Genomic DNA, 21,173 nt, shown 5'->3' on the forward strand with positions numbered 1-21,173 from the left:
GGCCCAAACTGTTGCAGTCGATCAATATCATCTAATCTCCACTAGAAATATGAACTATCTCATCCCTCAGTCTCATACTCAGTACTCTTCAACTCTTACTTCACTAGGACCATTAGACTCTGGAATACTCTACCAACCTATGTCAAATCTAGCACCAGCCTCGATATCTTCACAGAGAGGCTGGCGGTGGTCACCATATGTGTCTTGTTCTGAGAAAACTGGGCTTAATTCATGTGCGTAAAGTGCAGTCCGCACAGGCTAATCAGGGACGACACTTTTCGCCTAAACTTGATTTTCGGTAAAGAGGGACTTCCTTGAAACTAAAAATACCATGAAAGCGGAAAGTGTCGTCCCTGATTAGCCTGTGCGAACTGCACAGGCTAATCTGGAACGACACTTTACGCTAATGAATTCAGCCCAGTTTTCTCAGAACAAGACACACATAATCTATCTGCTGTTCTTTTTTAACTGTAAAATACTGTTTTTACCTTTTACCTGTTAACTTACTGTATTTTTTTGTATTTAACAACTGTCTCTCTGACAGAGCCGCCCAGTGATAATCGGCAATCGATTGTTGGGTCGTAAACATGCTGATGTAGATGTACTTTTTTAGCTAAGTTATTGGCCTTGGCCTTGAAAATTTCTCTATTTTCACTGTCTTCCGGAGTTTTTTAAGCAACTATTTCAGAAAAAAGCTGATTTTTATGCCCCCGGTAGAGTGGAAAACAACAGTCCGTCCGGCATTTCATTTTTTGATTTTTTCTAAACGTATTAAGATATTGAACTGATATTTGGGGTGTGAGCCTACCTACATGACTTACAGATTATGTGTGAGTATCGTCCCGCCAATTGATTTTTTTTTCGAATTTATGGGCCTTGGGCTTACGTAAAGAAACTTACCGGTTCAAATTAATGACGATGATCAATATCACCTCTCTACTTGCTTAATTATTTTTTTAAACAAATTATTAACGTCAGCAATTTTCAGACCTTCGACCTCCCGTATCAATTGCTTACATTGCCTAATGCACTTTAATTGGCCATTCAATAGACGTGTTACATCAGTCATCGATAGATGAATCTTTCCGGATCACAATGGGGAAATAGACTGATCGGGGATGTTTGTGCAAGGCGATAATAAAGGAAAGTGTACTGTGTGCCCTTTCATGATAGAAAAAAATGCAGTAGGCCCATTATTTAATAAATTCCTAACTCGACACCCAGCTTGTGTGTGTGTGTGGGGGGGGGGGCAGGGCCTCAGGGCACAGGGCCTGGGTACGGACCTGTAATATTTTTTATTTTGTTTTATGTTGTTTTTGGTTATCTTCAATTTAGACCTTAGTACATTTGTTCAAAATATTCTTACACTGTAACACTTGTATGGATATCACGAGCATGTTAAGTCAAACCCTGAAGTGAAAAAGCATTCGTATGTTATGCTTTGATACCGTTTTCATGATAGGCCGATGATAATTTGTCGACGTGAGAACTGGTCATCGTTCCCATAAGCAGTTTTTTAAGGTTTTATGTCGTAAAAAGAATAGTTCCACTAGCAAAATACAACTAAACTGAAATGTTGATTTGAACGGACATGCGCGTACCGTTACAGTTGACGTTCTAGGAGGTGACCACTAGCGGCTAGGATTTTCAGCAGCGTTAATCAATTTAGCTGTGTGGCAGTAAACATTATGCAAAATGTGAGGGTAAGAAATTTATTCAAGATATAAAAGCGATGTGACAGTCATAAAGTCATTGGGCTTAATGCATATGCGTTAAGTGTCGTCACAAATAAGCCTGTGCAGTCCGCACAGGCAACAAAACGACGACATTTTTCTTCGCAATTTAATTTTATTTTTTTGTTTAAAGGAGATATTTCCTGAGAAATAACAATTTCTGCTGAAAATCTTATTCTCCATTTAGCCTTTGCCTAATGCACATGCGTTACGATTTTTTTGTTACATAACGAGGATAATTTATTTATAAGCTAATAAAAAACACCTCACATGTTACGAAGAAAAACTTGAACAAGCGTTTGAATTATTTATTATTTCCTGTGATGAGTTGCTTAACAGTGCTGGTATTTGAATTGCGATAGAACACATATTGTTGTCAATTGCCATTACTGAAAACGAAATTTCTCCATGTAGCAACGAGTGCAATAATCCAGACCTATTGATAATGTAAGTTCAGTTGATATGTTGATGCATGGGAGGCGGAAAACTACAACGGGCGAGGCATGGTCAGGGGTGATAACCCCAAAACAGGGTTAGGGTAAGGGTTAGGGGTCGGGTTAGGGTTGGGTTTAGGCTAACCCAAACCCTAACCCGACCCCTAACACTAACCCTCTAACCCCCCCTTGCGCATGCCTCGCCCGTTGTAGTTTTCCGCCTCCCGTTATTGATTAAAAAGTGTTTGAAGTTTGACCCTATCAAGGTATGAACAGAAGTTTTATCCTACAAAGATATGAACATTGATTTACATTTTCGTTGCTATTTGATCGTGTTTGGATCCATACGCATCGGATTCGTTTTATTTGCCGATGAACAAGTAATTCGAAAAGTGTTGTCTTAAATAAAAATGCTCGAATGTTCAAAGGATCGTGATACGCTATCAACATGAACATACGGACACGTACGACAGTCACGTGACGGTCACTTGACACACTATCTGCGTCCGAGACACCGTATCAGGCTGATTTGGCCTTTGGATGCTGATAAATATATTGTCCACATTTCATTGAGATCAAATCGTGGATATACCGGGTACGGAAACACAGAGATGAAGATTGTTTTGCTTGTGGTATTTATTGGACTTTCTCGCGGTAAGCTGCCCAAACTTTTATTGCACGCGATTGTATTTTACAATTAACTTGTGCTTAAATGAACGCCCTTATTTATTGTTTTATTGAAACATATTTCTTTACATTAACAAAAACAAATATTAAATAATCTAAATGAGCTTAAAAGAAGAATTCACAGCTCATCATTTTTATCTCTAGTTTTTATGCACGTTTGTTTAGTAAAACAACAGATGATCTTAAACACACAAGGCGTGAACTGTATATTATAAAAATCTACAAAAATCACTTTCTTGTTTGCGAAAGCGACTGTAAAGCCTGACATATCCCTTAATAGCGTTAATACTAGATGCTACACACTGTTCACAACGGACACACACTTTCTTGTACAAAATACTGTATGGTATTTAAATTATTGATAATTCAGTTTCCAGGGAAAAACTTAATGATAAAAATATATGACTTTTAATAAGCGGAATACACACATTATGATTTCAATACAGCTAACATTCAAGTTCAGTTATGATAGATATGTAAGGCACACTAGACCACATGCGGTTGTGATACCCGGCGCTCTGATACCTCAGTTGATAACGATGTGGTCCTCTTTTGTATCTCTATCCGGTTATGAATGCAAAGAACATCAAATATAATTCATCATAATAAATCGTAAAATATTCAGTTTATAAAAAAACAACAACAAATAGTGCCACAAACTTTAAGACAATAAATTTAAAAATAATATTAAAACGCAAGATCTGAAATTAAAGCATACCAAACACGATCGTTCCCCTAGTTGGTTTTGAACTTATACGTACAACAATCATCTCCTTCATCGATAATTTAAAAATTCTACAATTCCATGCGTATGTGTATAATGATACTTCATGTGCATATACATCCCATTAATCACGGTACTAATACTACCACTAATTTTCCCGTGTCCGCTGTCAAATTCCCCCGGAACACTTTAACATAAATATATACATGTACCACACTATTTTAATGGGCGTTTAAAAAATAGAGAAAGAAAAATGTGTTCAGCAATCATTTGATAAACACGGATTAAAAGATAATCATTCAACTGTACTAAACGTCCATATAACCTTTCAGTTAATTATATAGCGGTACGTTTTTTAAAATATATATTTATGAGTGAATCAATTATATCTCTGTATAAATGTTTGTATTTTAGGGGCTCCGTCGGCTGATCCCGGGCCCGGGCTCTGTGACGTTTGTCATTTACTTGTGGGGGAGATACAGGAGCAAGTGCAGGGGGGTCAAGCAAAGGTAGGATAATCACTTTAGATCACAAAAAATGTGGCACTTCTTAGAACATGCGTTTATTAAAATGATTGTAAATAAAAAGAAGTGAAGACCATGACAAGAAACAACAACGACAAAGCATTTCTTAGAAAAGTTCATGTACTCAGAACACATTTTACTAGTAAAGAATACGGGACTTGTGGGAGTTTTGTGAATATTGACGGTCGTCCATTTCCAGAGTTCTAGTCGGATTACGCAAATGATTCCACTGTACTAAGACATTAAAGTTCAAGTAATAAGAATGAATTACTAGTTTATACTATGTATTATACAAAATGTAACCCATACCTTTTAGTGGCACATTGCCTGTATATCACATACCAATGGACACTTATCAAATAAGATAAGAATATAAACGTTATTTTCGAACATACTTTCAAGTACAAATGTACCAGAAAATTTGAATTTTTAATTCGTTAATAGATATCAAATATTTGGGTTTAGGAAACAAAACAAAACATTTTTATGGTACATTTTCTATAAGATTTTTTTTTTAATCATGTCTTTCAACAAAAATATTTACTTTGACCTAATAAAAACGTTTCAGGATGCTGTAAGGGACTACGTGACGAGCATCTGTGCGCGACTGCCTACCGAACAAAAGGACGGATGCCAATGGTTCTTCCGCAATAACGCTGAGGCGCTGTTTGACACCATCGTCTCAGAACTGGTACTTTTATTTTGTTGTCTATTAAGCAGGAAAGCAAAGAAGTAAGCGAGAAAGGTCATTGTATTACTTGCTTTGAGTTTTCTATGACAAACTATGTACCATTTCTTTGTCTTTTTTCAGACTCCTAGTCAATTTTGCTCGCAGATTCCTGACGTATGTCCAGTACAAATTGAGCCGAAACAACTTAGAACAAGCGTTGAAGGGGTATGAACACTAGATATAGAGATTTCATTACAATAGAGTAAAACATACCTCGACTGTATGTTCGTTGTTGGGCTGCAGTATATTTTGAATAATAATAAATGTATAAAGTTTAATATTAATGTTCACTCGCCTTTGAATATTGCAAAAAAGGTCGATGGAAGTTGTTTTGGATTGTGTATAGAAACGATTGATATAATACTTTTAAACATACGTGATGAAAAGAAAATAATACAATTTGATTTGTATTGCTGTTCACAATGCATCAATAGCCTACACGTTCCCACTTGCCTTAATTTCCATTGACCTGATATTTCGAAAAAACAACAACAATATATTTATGTACACTTAAATCATATATATTATTAAAATATTAGTTAAATATAAAAATATAAAACATGAACGCATCCCGTTTCTTAGTATAATGTCAACGTCTTTTATTTTCAATTTCAGAACCCATTGGAGTGTGAACTCTGCAAGCTGGCTGTGTTAGGCATAGACAAGCTCGTCAAGCAGAACCGCTCATCAGCAGCCATCAATGCTACACTGGAGAAGTTCTGTAACAGTCTGCCCGGGGAGCTGGGCAATCTGGTGAGATATGTTTAATTATAGATACACGTATTTGAGATTGGAATGGCAATTTATTAAGGCAATTTAAATGATAAAAGATTGAGTAGGTTGTTGCAATTATTCAACTCCCAGCTATTGATAATATTGTAATGAGCTACACCTTTTTGTTCAAACAAGTTCAAAGCAATGAAGAACAACTAATTGATTAGGTATAATGATAATGTTACTCAAGAAACATTATCAAGAGATATAAAGAAATCGTTGTACCAATCGCTAGTCTTTTGTTTACGAGAAGTGACTAATTGTCTTTACATTAAATGAGCTACACCCCAATCCGATTTGAGTAGAAGTTGATTGGCCAAGTGGGATTATTTTGTGGGACGAAAAACACGTGGGGTTTGTTAAGTTTAATTCTGTTCTATTCAAGACAATATGGAACAATTATATTAATTTCTTTGTCGAGAAAAAGAATCGATAGGTAAGATTATAATGCCCAATAGATATGTCATAGAGTAAAGTATGCTTTTCAACTAGGTTACTTAAGGAAACAGGATGCGCGAAGAGACTAGCTAGAGCTGTGGTTCAACGGCATGTAGGAGTTTACTTTTTACTAGTAATATTCGCGAAGTGTCAGTCCGTTCGTTTGTCTCATCAAATTATCAGACCTTTAGAGGTCACAAGATGTGATTATTGGCTGGATAAACTTGCGTGTTTCAGATTTTGGATATCAGCGTTCTTGACATTGTTCTTGACTTATTAAACCAAATATTAAACCAATGCGTGATCACTTGTATCGATATATTCCGTGATTTTCCAAATATAGGTATACAATATTATGTGTATTGATTGTTAATAACAGTATTATTGTGTTGCAAAGTAAAATGCGTTTTATAGCGGACAAAAGTGAGCATTATTTTGCGTAGTAACACGGTATTCTGTTATCTTAACATAATATCTCCTAGAAAGCTTTGTCACGGATTGTCAGAAGACGGGGTCAATGTCAACGATAGACTAGATAATAGATAATCAAATTAGTTTATATAGGTCGCATGGAGAGCTCTTATGTTTTAACCGTCACTATGTCGAAAGGGAAAGTCTTACTTTATAACCGTAAATACATCGCAAGGGCAAATTACTAAGAGTTAATTGTCATTTCGTCGCAAGGGCAATTCCCGTGATTTAGCCGTCATAGCAATACTTCTTACTAACGGACGACTTCTGTGTTTTATCGTCACTTTGTCGCAAGGATTGTATGTTTTAATCGTCACTTCGTCGCAAGGGCAAATCCTTTGTATTATTCATCGATACGTCGAAAGGGCAAGTCACATATTTTAAACGTCACAGCACAGCCCTTAAGTGAGACATTAACATATGCAATGCCCCCGAAAACAAATACCTCATCTTCTGTATACAATTATATATATAATAAATTATACATATTTTTCATGACTAGCATTGAACATTTAGGTGTATTAAATTGTTCTATTTATAATGTCACCTCACCTTTTCACTCAAGTGTCGGAAGATTGAGCCCCTCATACTGCAAGGCCTCACACAAGGATTTGACCCTAAAGTAGCATGCAAGTTTGCCACCCTTTGCTCAGGTAAGCTGAATATTCTTATTCGATACGTTACACATTCGTAAGTAATACCGTTTATATAAAATCTGTGATTCCTAACAATCGCATACTTTGACAATATACGGCTTATGTTCCTTGCATTAAACCAACATTACCTTATTATATTGAAAGTTGACAAATTATGTCTGTATATACGGATATTTAATTGTTACTTGATGTTTCGTTAGATGTCCACTTCTAAATCCAGAAATCAAATAGTCATTAAAATGCCTTTACTTTAGTTATGATTTGAATCATTTGCGCCTGGTGACTCTTGGAAAATGGCTTTATGCCTGTGCGCACATTCTCATTAGGGACGACACTTCCCGCTTTTATTCGTTTAAAAGAAGTCTCTTCTCAATGAAATCCAGTAAAGGCGAAAGTGTCGTCCCTGATAACCCTGTGCGGACTGCACAGCTAATCTGGGACGACACATTGCGCACATGCGTTAAGCCCAGTTTTCACAGAGCGAGATTCCTTTTCTGTCACAGATTCCTCTCCTGGAGATATCTCTATACTGCCTTGCGAAGAATGCCACTCCGTTATTGATGCGATTGGTGTATCTGTAAGAAGAAACACTTGTTCTTTTTGAATTTGCATTTAGGTCATGTCCTGTGAAAAGGGAGTTTAATGCATATGCGAAAAGTGTCGTCTCAGATTAGCCTGTGCAGTCCACACAAGTTAATAAGGGACGACACTTCCACGTTTATTGCATTTTTTCGTTTAAAGATAGTCTCTTCTTAGCAAAAAATCAGTTGAGGCGGAAAGTGTTGTCCCTGATGAGCCTGTACGGACTGCACAAGCTAATCTGGGACGACACTTTTCGCGCATGCATTAAGCTCCCTTTTCACAGAGCACGGCCCATTTATTTGCAATTTGTATTATAATTGTCATTTTGATCACGATTTGTCACGCAATCGGCATTTTAACTGTTCGATTTATTTATTAGTGAAATGCAAATACATTTTTTGAAAAATTGGCTATTCATTTAAATATGCACATGTCGGAGTCTGTTACAGAATACGGAAGAAATCTGTGGAATTCAAGCGACATGTCGCGGAGAAGTAGAACAGCCCAAGGAGAAATCACTAGCACCGCACCCGGAAACAGACGTGAAGGTAATAGAACGTACATTGTGCTCGTAAAAAGAATTCAACAACAAAACACAGAGGTGGACAATTTTAATTTAAATTTGAGCGACAAAGCCATATTATGTTGATACTTATCATCCGTTTAAATCAATTATTCTAACTGCAAATGTTTAGGCCATCGTACCTCAATACCAGTCTGGGCACTTGCGCAGTCTGGCTAGGAGCTTCGCTGTCCGGTATAATATTACCAACACATATACACAAAACTAACCACAAGTATATTAGCGGCACTCTGGGAACACGTGGTTCAATGAATGTGTTTAAAGTTTCGTCCCATATTAGCAAAAGACTAATTAGGGATGAAACTTTCCGCTGTAATGGTTTTTTCGTTCAACGGAGTTCTCTTCTTGGCGAAAATCCAGTTTAGGTGGAATTTGTCGTCCGTGATTAGCCTGTGCGGACTGCACATGCTAATCTGGGACGACATCTTAAAAACATGCACTGAGCCTCATATGTCAGAGCGAGGCTCATATCGTCGTTAATATTTGAATGACATTGTCCTTGTCAATTCTCTCTCAGGATACAGTGGGATGTCAAATATGCAAGTTTGTGGTGCTGGCAGCGGACAATCTACTCGGAGAAAACAAGACGGCAGCTGCTGTGAAAAGTACCTTGGATAAACTGTGCAACGACTTACCCGGGGAGCTGAAAGACACGGTAATAGAATGGGTTTTCATCAGGTCTGAAATAGTTCATGTGGGAACATTATAATGAATAGTTATTCGAGAACATGATTAAACACCGTGTTGAGACGTTTCCAAGATCAAAGCATACAAAGCAACGAAGATTCGACCAAATCATTTTGTCAAATACAATTTGTATTGAGCTATTATACTCGTTTGCTTCATGTATTTGAGCCTATTTTGCTTGAATGTATCATGTTCTTAAAAGACAATTCGCTGATGACGAAATAATAAGACAAATACATATTGTTAAAGATTGGACACAAAATGTGACCGCCTGAAGGCAAAAAGCGTAATCGTAGTTATAGTTTCTGTATGCATTTTTCCTGTCAGTGTTTGAATGCTGAGCCCGATATCATGAAGGCAATCCTAAGTGGTGTTGATCCAACCAAGGCATGTGACTTCGTCAAGATATGCAACGACGGTATATAATAATGCATGCTCATGCATGTTGTTTTGTTACATTATCTTATGAGATATTGCTTAGAAAACACTCAAATGTATGTACATGTTAATTTTGTTTCCTATTTTTTAATGTCCACGTGGAACGGTCTGGTATCATGAAGATAAATAGTGTTGCTAGATATTCTGAAACGGACATAAATACATATATAACTGTTTAATATAATTTGCCTTGACTCACTTATTTAACACCCCTTTGGTTGTTGTTTAATTTTGTCAATGGTGTATTTACGAGAATATACCATGTCCAGTATTGAGATGAAGACCAAACACTATTCCAAAGACAGGGCATTTAAATCTGACGGATGGGGCCTTATTCATATAAAAATCTTGTGAAAACATCCGTTGCAGATGATATGTGTAGAAAAACATTTTCTGAATCTAAACAACAACAACAAGATATAACAGCATAAACAACAAGAAGAACAACGACAACCAACTAATTATTCGATCCAATTTTCAGGCCAATATGTTCCTGTGTCTAGTCAATACATTCCTTGCCAAGTCTGTCAAGAGGTTTTACAAGACGTGGCTGGAAAAGTAAGTGTCAGTAATACAATACAGTAATGAACAGTAAAGTGAATGTTATAGACGGATGATCGCAAGTGCCATAATGAGTAGCGTAACAATAATACATAACTACGAATTATTTGAAAACCATGTACTCATTCTTTATAGCAGTTCCAATATAACCGTCGATGCTCTGTACTTTCAGCACGCTGTTGAACTATGCAGAACCTTAATTTCCGGCTGCGCAGTGGAGGAAGTGTCACTTCCTGTGGTAAGGAGATATTTCGAATTAAATGTTATTAGAAAAGTATCGATACGTCTACATCAACAAAACCAACTACTACTACTACTACTACTACTACTACTACTACTACTACTACTACTACTACTACTACTACTACTACTACTACTACTACTACTACTACTACTACTACTACTACTACTACCACCACCACCACCACCACCACCACCACCACCACCACCACCACCACCACCACCACCACCACCACCACCACCACCACCACCACCACCACCACCACAACCACCACCACCACCACCACCACCACCACCACCACCACCACTACTACTACTACTACTATTTCTACTACTACTACTACTGCTGCTACTACTACTACTACTACTTCTACTACTACTACTACTACTACTACTACTACTACTACTACTACTACTACTACTACTACTACTACTACTACTACTACTTTATAAACATCCGTATTATATACTCTGAAAATGTAACGTTATTCCAGAACACTCCAACATGCGAGATCTGCCAGTTCATCTTTAAAGGCGTAACCGATCTGTTGCCAGGGGAACGGACATCAGCGAGCGTCATGGAAACCATGGACAGCGTCTGTGCAAACCTGCCTGACCAAGGACGCATAGTGGTAAGAGTTGACAGTATACATAACACACGTGGCTTGTAAACAAAATCATTGTTTAATTATGTCGAAGGTGAAATTTACTATTATTTTATTTATGATATCATCGATACATGATAAGTGTTCAAATATATTTTCGAGAAAATAAGATGTCAGTTTTTAATAATATTTGAGATGAATAGAAATGAAACGTTTAACATTTACTAAACATATTATTATACTAAATACCATTTGATTCCCTTTTAATCTAAATCTGTAAGTGATTTCATACAGTATTCGCCGTGGAAATAAAATAACGAATCAATTTCTACTTGCTGTAAAATGTTCAGTGTTCAAAGTACGAAGAGAAGATTGTACGGCTGATTATTGATGGGATGGCCGATCCTATGCAGGGCTGCAAACTTCTTGCTGTTTGTCAAGGTAACACTAGTATTTCACACCTTGATCCAGCCGTGAAAACAGCGTTTTCAAATACATGCATATAAATAGCTGTTAAAGTGATAGTATACGCATTTTTCACTATTGAATTTAGCTGACAATAATTAACAGGTCAAAGGAGTTAGTTAAAATGTCGTAACTGACCAATTATCTGCAACTCTTCTTGCTACCAGTTGTTTATAAAAAAATATAGATTCGGTATTTTACATGACTGTCCCAGTCCTCTAAGCCGAACGGAACTGTCTTTTTCCTAGGATCGGAGTTAGTGTTCGTGTTTCGTATGAGTAGATATCGTTGAAGGAAATTAAAATGATCCGTAAAACATAATTGTGTTGTATGAACAAATCTGCACTAAAACTAAATTAAGATTCACATCGTACATCGAATCATTTCTGTCGTCAGTTGTCAAAACGAAAGTACGGTTGATATTCAAATGCATTATTTTTCTTTTTCCGGGATATTGTTTTAGTATTTTTATGCTGCATTAACACATATTTAAGTGTATATGAAGTGAAAACACCAAAAATAAACAACGGTTGCGATAAACACCTATAAACATAGCATATACTGTTAAATGCGCATAATATCACTTTAACCCATTTATGCCTACCGTCTAGAAAAAAGGCCTTTGCAAACAGCGTAGACCCAGATGAGACGCTGCATGATGCGGCGTCTCATCAGGGTCTGCGCTGTTTGCTAAAAGGAATTTCTGTAAGAAATATTCTAAATATAGAAATAAATATTATAGACATCCCTAATATTGGAAATAAATTGATCCAATTTAGAAGGATGGAGAGTCCACTAGGCATAAATGGGTTAATATATAGGGGCCGCGTCGTTCGAAAACGGGTTATATTTTGTATGCGGTCAGCGTAGCTCCAGAAAGGTGTGCGCTTTCGCGCAGTATGCTCAGGATCTTACCGGTCCGCTATACATTTACGACATTATACTATGAGGATGCAAGGGCATATATATGGAACTACGTTCGGTTATGCCCTCAGGCCCATGTTTACATGGCGAGACTAACATCTGGAGCTGCACTATTCTGATGACATATCCATTAGGTCCATTTTTACATGACGCGAATGATATTAATACCATCTTTTTACTGGTCGTAAATTCGTTTAACGCATTTGTTTTGTGGCTCAATGTGTCTCTAGTGTTTATTTGTTAAAATGCGAACCTTACAATTGCAGTTAGTACCCTAGTGTCTACATGGGAACTTTGTAAGATTCCTTACATACCGACAGTAAAATTTGATGTATTTTTCGTGAAATTCATGCGATAAGATGTTGATTATTGTTAAAATTTTCAGATGTATTAACCTTTAACAACACACATTTAACTATTTTTTTCGTGTAATGTTTTCCTGATAATTTTCACAGGACATGAAAAAGAGATTGCGAGTCAGCCAGCGCATTCGGAACATATGGTAAATATTTTCTACAATTTGTTATGTAGTGGTACGATCGAGGTATAACAACAACCTTTATCTCCAATACTTTCAAGTGTATTCTAAAAGTTTAATTATGTTTATTGAATCCGACACAGTTTTGTTTAGTCACCTTCAGAGTTATGGTACAATACCAACTTAGAAATTAGTTTGAGCTCATATTGATTCCACGCTTGACCTAACACACTGTTGTGTTTTGTTACTTTGTCCTGTATCTTTTATTTGTATTTGTATTATTGTACTTCATATCGCATTTGTAAATGTTCTGAGTATAATAATAAACTGGCTAAATTGGAAAAAATAATTGTCTGATATATGTCGTGCTTCTCAGCAATTCGTATTCATTTTTTTTAAATTATTAAAAGTATTTTTTTATTACAAAGGGAGATGCAACTTGTGAAATGTGCACATTTACAACAGAATTGCTTAGAGAAGTCATTGCTGGGAAAAGCGACGTGGCGATCATTAAGTCATATTTAAACACCATATGTGAAAAGCTACCGATCAGTTACCAGGACGTGGTAAGCTCAACGAAATGTGTCTACAACAGACACATTTGCACACACTCAATGTCCATGAAGTTAAATAATAACTAATTTTTGAATGTAAAGCTTATTAAAAATTCCACTAAATGGCGGCCCAAACCTCATTTGTCACACGTGTTAAGAATCAGATCACCTTTTTCACATATCACTTTTACATTTTATTATTTTCTGTGCAACCAATTTGTACACCGCGAAATCAAACGTGCAGGATGCTTACTTACACATAGCACGCTTTTGTCTGTAGAGTACTTTTCACTCAAAAAAGACCTTTTCCGTTTGTGTGTGAAAGCATGATTTGTGTAAACGATGACCGTGCATGACTTCAGAGCATAAGATATTTTATAGTGTCATCGTTTGGCGCTGAGAGTTGATACGTCAATAGAAGCCAGTCTTGTTCCCTATGCGTTGTGTAAAGAAGTCCAGCTATGTACAGGTATATTTACGTTATGGGGGATTACATGACAGTAGGTTTTTAATATGCATAGTTTGCTTTATCTCTCTTAGCGCTTAGTTTTCACAATCATTGGGATTTTGTAAACACAAATCACCGCGGCGAATTCCTATTTCGAAATGTTTCATCTGCCAACTGCTTTATTTTATTCACATTTAATAATAATTATTTTTTTTGTTCACTGAAATAAACTAAACCCTTTTATGAATTTGCGTGCGGTATCGTTTAATTGTCTGCCATAATAGTTTTCACTATTTTTTAAACAACTCACTTAAGCACTTTTATCTTAACCCATTTATGCCTTAGCGTCTAGAAAAAAGGCCTTGGCAAACAGCGTAGACCCAGATGAGACGCCGCATGATGCGGCGTCTCATCAGAGTCTGCGCTGTTTGCTTAAAAGAATTTCTGTAAGGAATATTCTAAACATAGAAATAAAAATACTATACATCCCTAATTTTGGAAATTAATTGATCTAATTTAGAAGGATGGGAGAGTCCACTAGGCATAAATGGGTTAAATTGCTATTGTTCCGCTGCAGGGCCTGCCATATTGTCTCGCCCTGACGAAGTGATGTGCAAAACTTGTGCCGAATTCGTAGAAATATTACCGTCTAAATCTACAGCTTCGGTAAGACGTATTAAATGTTTTGAACAATATTTCAGCCTAAGTAGTTATCAAATTTCTTGTATGTATTAGTTGAAGATATCGATTGCAATATAACACTCATTGGTTTGCTTTTTACACGGCCATTCCAATTACTTCTTTTGTATTTTTTTGTAATTCTTTTTGTATTTTGTAGTTGTAATTAAGCTGTTATATTGACCTTCATTTACTTTGAATGAAATTTTTAATTATTACGATTATCAAAAAAAATAATTATAAATAACACAGCTATAATAAAACGTATGTATGTATACACCTGTATTTGTATAGCTGAAAGATAATGTATGCAGCAAAGTTTGCCCTCGTCGAAGCCGACGGTCTGTACACGAAATGACCATGGCAGATCCAGAACATAATTTGGTAATCAATGTTTAAACATGTAAATGTATATTGATTTCGTAAATTATTATTACATTATACATGTGATCATACGTATTTTTGAAAATAATAGTATTTTGGTAATTGTTGAAATACAATTATGATACTTTATATAATTATATTACAAGACTGTAAAGCATTGTGTACAAAGAAGTGTATATACACATTCAATTCCAGAACAATGTCGCATCCTGCGACCTCTGTAAGATAGCGATAAAAACTCTAGATGGGGTTGCGGGCGAGAACAAATCTATAGCGGAGATCACCAAGACGGCCACTGAGGTCTGCACGAGACTTACGGGGATGCAGCTCCAAGAAATCGTATGTTTACTTTGTTTGTGGACACGCAGCGTTATCTCAGATCATCTCCAATCAACCATATATGTTCACTCTATTTTTGGACATTGGTCGTACTGTAGATAAAGCTTCAACCAGTTGTATGTTTGCTATATTAGCGGACATTTGTCGTAGTCGCATTACGGCTCCAACGAATTCCATGTGTTACACTGTTAGTGGAAACTGGTACCGCATTATCTATCGTATGATTTGCTCTGTTAATGGCCATTGGTCCTTATCCCGATACATTGGCCGTAGTCCCAATATCTATCCCAAGAATGCATGTTTCGAAGAACATGCTAGTTTCAGAGAACCATTCAACGTTTTGACATATCCATTAAGAGCATATCAAAACAAAAACTTGTAAGTTTAAGAGTGATCATTGTTGCCATCAATGGCCGTGTGCATGCTATAATAATAAAACAAACTCGTTCCATGTTACTTCTTGGCTTAAAAATGTGTTACTCGGTTGCTCTGGTGTTGTTTAACCCTTTGAGTAATTCATAGTATAGTATTTTATTATATTTGTTGCTTTAAAATTTGAATTTCGTTGATATGTGGATAATTATTTTATTTAAGCTTGTATGTTTTTTTATTATTAATTCTGGGCTTATTGTGAGGTTTTGGATTTCTTAAATAGGTTTAAATACTAAATTCTGTACATGGACTGTTCCAAAGGGCGACCCTACCTTAAATAATGATGTAATATGAAAATGTCGTTTTTTATGTGCTGTTTTGTATTTGCAGGCAAAAGGTAATCCGCCTTGATTAAAAGTCTAGCGAGAACGATTTTTTATCCAGAGAATAATTTTACTATTTCTATGTATTAATCATAACGCTTGAATTTATCAGAGGCATTAATTCAATTCAAACCCGTATTTAATATTTACTGCATTTTTTACGTTATACATATATAATATAACTTAAATACAAACGTTCACTTTTCAGTGCTTAAAGTCACTACCAACATTAGTTCATCTCATGGAAAATGGGGTAAACGCCGAAGCCTTCTGTAAGAAAATCAAGCTCTGCACTGAGGGTACGATAAATCTTTTAACCTGAAACAAAAAAATAATATTCGTTGATAGAAAAAATGAACATCGCATCGCATAAGCATACATAATTCATTCTGAATCGTATTTATATATTATTATTATTATTATTATTATTATTATTATTATTATTATTATTATTATTATTATTATTATTATGCAGATTTCGCTCTTGTGTAACCAATAGTATATGTTCGTTTTTAGATACTGTAAAATCCGAACCGGGGAAGAAAATTGTTAAACGTGCCGTTCCTGTGGTAAGAAAAGTTAAGCTTATTTTCCAGGCAAAAAAGTGTAATGTTAATGTAGCCAGTATATTTTAGCATTGGTAGAGTATTTCTGTAACAAATTGAAAATTGCAAATTCAAAGGTATTGTCTAAAGGTTTTTAGCGGCACCTCTTAAAACTAACATTTCAGAACGGCATCGAATGTGACATATGTGAAGGCATAACAAAAATATTGGATAAAGTGATCGAGAAAAATGCAACGGTGCAGATAGTCAACGAAACGATCTACAAGATATGTGATAGTCTTCCTGCTGGTGAATTACAAGAATTCGTAAGTTAAAACATGTATAAATGATTATTTAAAAATACGAATTCAAGACATTTAAATGCTTACTACTTGTATATAAGCCTCGCTCTGGGAAAACCGGGCTAAATGCATTTGCGTTAAGTGTCGTCCAAGATTGACCTGTCCTATAAGCACAGGCTAATCAATGACGTAACTTTCTACGCTTTTTTGGAATCTTTCGTTAAGGAAAGTCTTTTCTTAACCAAATCCAGTCTAGGCGGACAGTGTCGTCCCTGATTAGCCCGTGTGGATTTCACGGGCTAATATGGGACGACACTGTACGAACAACCATAATGCCATGTTTTCACAGAGCGAGTCTATTATCCGTTGTTTGTACCTAGAGTAAAGTGGGAATCCGCATCTCCACAACTTTAAAATGACCCATCAGTCCGTCGATAAAAACAACCTAGACCCTTTTTATGGACCAATGATAAGTTCATTAAGATAATTTTAGTTAATATCGAATGTAATTTTGAAACGTTTTTTTAATTGGTCATCTTGGGAACTACACGTCATACAAGTGGAATGTCCAGAGTCAAGCAGATTCCTGAGTAAATGTATCTGAAATGTGTACGGCTTTTTCAACGGCTATTGTTAACGTTGATGATTGTGTTATCCAATAAAATGGAAGAAGTTGCATAATATTAAACACAGCTAATGTATATACAAATAGTTATACTAAGTGTATTGATGACTGATACATTCAAATGAATCATATGCCTTGCAGTGTCTACAAGAAGCCCCCGTTATCGTCAGCTTTTTTCAACAAGGCTTTGATCCGAAGGAAACTTGCTCACTTGCCAAGTTTTGCTCGGATAAAGGTTAGTTTTAACAGGTTTGACAAACATTTGCGATTTTCAGTTTTGAAGCATTGACCAAACACTGCCTATTATTGTACCTGTAGGTTACGTACAAACCTAGCATGGTATTGTGTTTGGGACAAGTTTATTATACCTGATACCTTAAAAACCTGATAACCATTGTAATAATGATAGACCTAAGTGCTGCGTTTGACACTATTGATATTCCTATTCCTATTCTTATTCAAATTCTCCAAAATGAGTTTGAAATCAAAAGTACCCCATTAAAATGGATTGAGTCATACCTGACTAACAGAACAATGAAAGTTTTGATTGAACAATCTTCATCTGACACTGAGCCTTTGAGATTCGGCGTCCCCTAAGGCTCCTGTGCTGGACCAGTGATTTTCACTTTGTATATATCGGCCCTCAACAAGGTGGTTCAGAAGTATCCAGCTGATCTGTATGGCTATGCAGACGACCACAAGATTGCCTTCAAGATTCAGACAGGAAATCATAAAAATGAAGCATACGTTATACAACAACTTGATAAGTGTCTCAATGATATTATAAACTGGATGACAACTTTCAAGCTGAAAATGAACCAATCAAAAACAGAAATCATTTTATACGGAACAAGGCAACACTTATCTAAAATGTCCATATCAAGTGTGAGTGTTGGAGGATGCATGGTTAAGTTAGTAGACCGTGTGAGAGATCTTGGTGTTACAATGACCAACACTCTTAACCTTGACCTTCACATCACGAAGAAGTGCCAAATTGCCCAAATGCAATTGCGTAATTTAAAAGCTATACGCAGCCATTTGACAGAGAAGTCAGCGGAGGTGTTAGTGCATGGTCTTGTACACTCCCATATCGACTTTTGCAATGGTTTATTCACCGATCTACCAGCTAACCAAATTCAAAAGCTTCAGCGGACTCAAAATCATGCCACAAGAGTGGTCCTGAATGCGTCATTTGATCAACCGAGTGCTGAACTCTTGAAACAACTCCACTGGCTGCCAGTAAAAGCTAGAATCATGTACAAAGTCCTGGTTATGGTCTTTCGTGTTGTCCATGGTTATGCTCCTGGTTACTTGCAAAAAATGTTTGTCCCAGCAAGCAGTCGGTATAGACTTCGATCACAAAGTGACTGTAATCTTGTTATTCCCAGGAGGCGAACTAAGATGGCGGATAGATCTTTAGCTGTTATTGGCCCGAAGTGGTGGAACAATCTACCAAGCCACTTAAAAAAGCGCAATATAATATTTTTATAATAATTTTTGCGCTTTATAAGTGAAATGTATTTGTATTTGTAAACCTGTAGGTTACCAGCAAAAGTAGCATGGGCTTGTGTTTGAAACAAGTTTATTATACCTGTAGGTTACCTGCAAACCTATCATAGAATTGCGTTTGGGACAAGTTTATTATACCTGTAGGTTACCTGCAAACTTAGCATGTGATTGTGTTTGGGGCAACTTCCGGGACAAGTTGGGTCATGGCCAGGATAACTGTAAATAAAAATGGAAAAACAAACAACAATTTTTGATCAGCAACCGGAGTTTAAATTAGGCTTGGGGTCAAGGGCACTGTGCCTTAACTGTTTTCTGCTAAATACATTGTTTGAAAGAGTTATTGAACTAAATAGTGTGTTTAGCTAGCTCGCATGCAGCGCTACTTTCGGATTGCATTTGGAGTCAGTCTGATTAAAATCAAGGGCATTGATACATACAATAAGAGCAAATTTCTAAATTTAATTTGATGGAGTAAGAAGAAGACAGGGCTTCAGATTGAAAAGAATAATTTAAAATTTTGAATAAATGTAAATTAATTTCATTAGTTAAACGTTTAAAACCCGGATTCTTTGGCATTGCCATGATTCTTGTTTACTCCGAGCATTTATCTCTGAAACACATGTTTCGGTTAGCAATTTATGGCAGGCAAAACAAATAAAAACTAGTTAATTAATCCATTTTCGGTATATACGTGTACTATTTATAATGCTACTGAACCATTTTCAAGACAGATATTATTGTCCGCTTAGTCTTGTATTTAAGACAAATACAATACGACATTAAAAACATATTAGAATCATTTAAGTGTGTGGTCACTGACTTTAAGCAAATCATTGGAGGTTTAAACCCGGTAATGGCTAGCCTTTCCCCACGCTTAGCCCATAATTAATCTCTAAATATATATTTGTAAGTAAACTTTAACCTTAACCTTATATCAGTGTAATTGAAAGTATAAAGCAGTGCATATGAATATTGATTTGATTTAATTTGGATATAATCGATCAATAGAATTTGTTTGAGGCACGATGCCATACCATGGGACTATGCCATGCATTTATATGTATCATTGTTTTATTTAAGAGCATACAATCACACTGACCAGAAAACACGTCGGAGACATAAAGTGTGACATTTGTGAACTGATCATTCAAGAGCTCGACCAAGTCGTGGGACAAAACGCCAGCGCAGAAAAGATCAATGCTACCATTTATGCGCTCTGTGATAAATTACCAGGGGCAGCTAAGACATTTGTAAGTCCATGATAGCAATATTTATAAATTGTAGTAAACAATCAAAATCAAGCAAGTTATAGTATATCAATATATTTTTTTCGTTATTTACTTGTTTTAAAACAGAACACCAATTCTGAACATAAAATGATACAAAATTGCGATCATCGCCTAAGAACGGTCGATGCACAGCAACAGGAGTAAAACCGGTTTATTGGCTAAACGAACCCTACAATTACCACAAAATTAATCACAAACTCAACGCACGAATAAAACAATTTTGATCAAATGTACTTATAAAATGTAACCATGAATGCCAAAAACGTTACACCCGAATCGAATATTACTCATTTAAGTGTTCTAGTGTCGTGTGTCTTGGAAATCGCTTAATGCAATGAGGGGAAACGTTTGTTAAATTATAAGATTACAAGGAAATATGAAGATATTCGACTATTAAGTTTTCAATATATTTTACAGAAATTTGTCAAACAATCTATGTGTAAAAAAAGATCGAAAATTTCAAGGTTTATTTTAGTTACGAACATAACTATTACGAACATTAGTTGAAACATACATTTTTGGATTTCATTTTGTTAAATTAACTTTTACATATTTTTTAATAAGTACTCTGAGAATATCTTTGCAATAAAAACCGCAATTAACGACGACAATTATCTCTACAGTGCCAGCTGGTTGCTCCAACCGTAATTAAGGAGATAGAACAAGGAGCTGATCCACAAAAAGCATGTGCGCAGCTGAAGTTGTGTTCATCAGGTATGTGTTATAGAAAGAAAATCCATTTTTTGTAAAAAAACCTAATTGACTTAAAAAAAAAACACATTTTATTTCACGATACAAACAAATACATATACAATATGAACAATAGCACAAGAGTGTAATGCAATCAAATATGAAAAATATATGCAACATATCAAATGATATATTTGTAATAGACTGCAATACCATACACAGCATATATGTTGGTGAAGTATCTCTACCTTCACAATAACTTGTAATTTTGTGTTTAACAAATCATAAAAGAAATGTGAAGAAGAAAAACGATGCATGCAT

At 35.9% G+C, this 21,173-nt stretch overlaps 1 protein-coding gene across 50 annotated transcripts in view; it reads left to right on the forward strand.

Annotated features, from left to right (window-relative positions):
• The first annotated feature begins 2,654 nt into the window (after positions 1-2,654).
• Positions 2,655-21,173, forward strand: part of LOC127866048 (uncharacterized) — a 40,487-nt gene continuing 21,968 nt past the window's right edge. For 49 of the 50 annotated variants that reach the window (XM_052406305.1, XM_052406322.1, XM_052406325.1 and 46 more), the window contains exons 1-26: positions 2,656-2,821; positions 3,993-4,087; positions 4,671-4,793; positions 4,914-4,997; positions 5,448-5,585; positions 7,081-7,168; positions 7,675-7,748; positions 8,203-8,301; positions 8,854-8,991; positions 9,351-9,441; positions 9,943-10,019; positions 10,195-10,260; positions 10,757-10,894; positions 11,218-11,308; positions 12,712-12,758; positions 13,163-13,300; positions 13,670-13,757; positions 14,314-14,402; positions 14,709-14,798; positions 14,994-15,137; positions 16,101-16,191; positions 16,409-16,461; positions 16,623-16,763; positions 17,506-17,599; positions 19,954-20,123; positions 20,786-20,876. In XM_052406305.1, coding sequence (XP_052262265.1) covers positions 2,779-2,821; positions 3,993-4,087; positions 4,671-4,793; positions 4,914-4,997; positions 5,448-5,585; positions 7,081-7,168; positions 7,675-7,748; positions 8,203-8,301; positions 8,854-8,991; positions 9,351-9,441; positions 9,943-10,019; positions 10,195-10,260; positions 10,757-10,894; positions 11,218-11,308; positions 12,712-12,758; positions 13,163-13,300; positions 13,670-13,757; positions 14,314-14,402; positions 14,709-14,798; positions 14,994-15,137; positions 16,101-16,191; positions 16,409-16,461; positions 16,623-16,763; positions 17,506-17,599; positions 19,954-20,123; positions 20,786-20,876 — 2,581 coding nt within the window. In that variant the 5' untranslated portion in view covers positions 2,656-2,778. Of the gene's footprint in view, positions 2,822-3,992; positions 4,088-4,670; positions 4,794-4,913; positions 4,998-5,447; positions 5,586-7,080; positions 7,169-7,674; positions 7,749-8,202; positions 8,302-8,853; positions 8,992-9,350; positions 9,442-9,942; positions 10,020-10,194; positions 10,261-10,756; positions 10,895-11,217; positions 11,309-12,711; positions 12,759-13,162; positions 13,301-13,669; positions 13,758-14,313; positions 14,403-14,708; positions 14,799-14,993; positions 15,138-16,100; positions 16,192-16,408; positions 16,462-16,622; positions 16,764-17,505; positions 17,600-19,953; positions 20,124-20,785; positions 20,877-21,173 lie in introns of all 50 variants that reach the window. The other variant, XM_052406338.1, reaches the window with a different exon arrangement.

The sequence above is a fragment of the Dreissena polymorpha genome, chromosome 2, assembly GCF_020536995.1.
Source record: "Dreissena polymorpha isolate Duluth1 chromosome 2, UMN_Dpol_1.0, whole genome shotgun sequence".
Classification (NCBI taxonomy): domain Eukaryota; kingdom Metazoa; phylum Mollusca; class Bivalvia; order Myida; family Dreissenidae; genus Dreissena; species Dreissena polymorpha.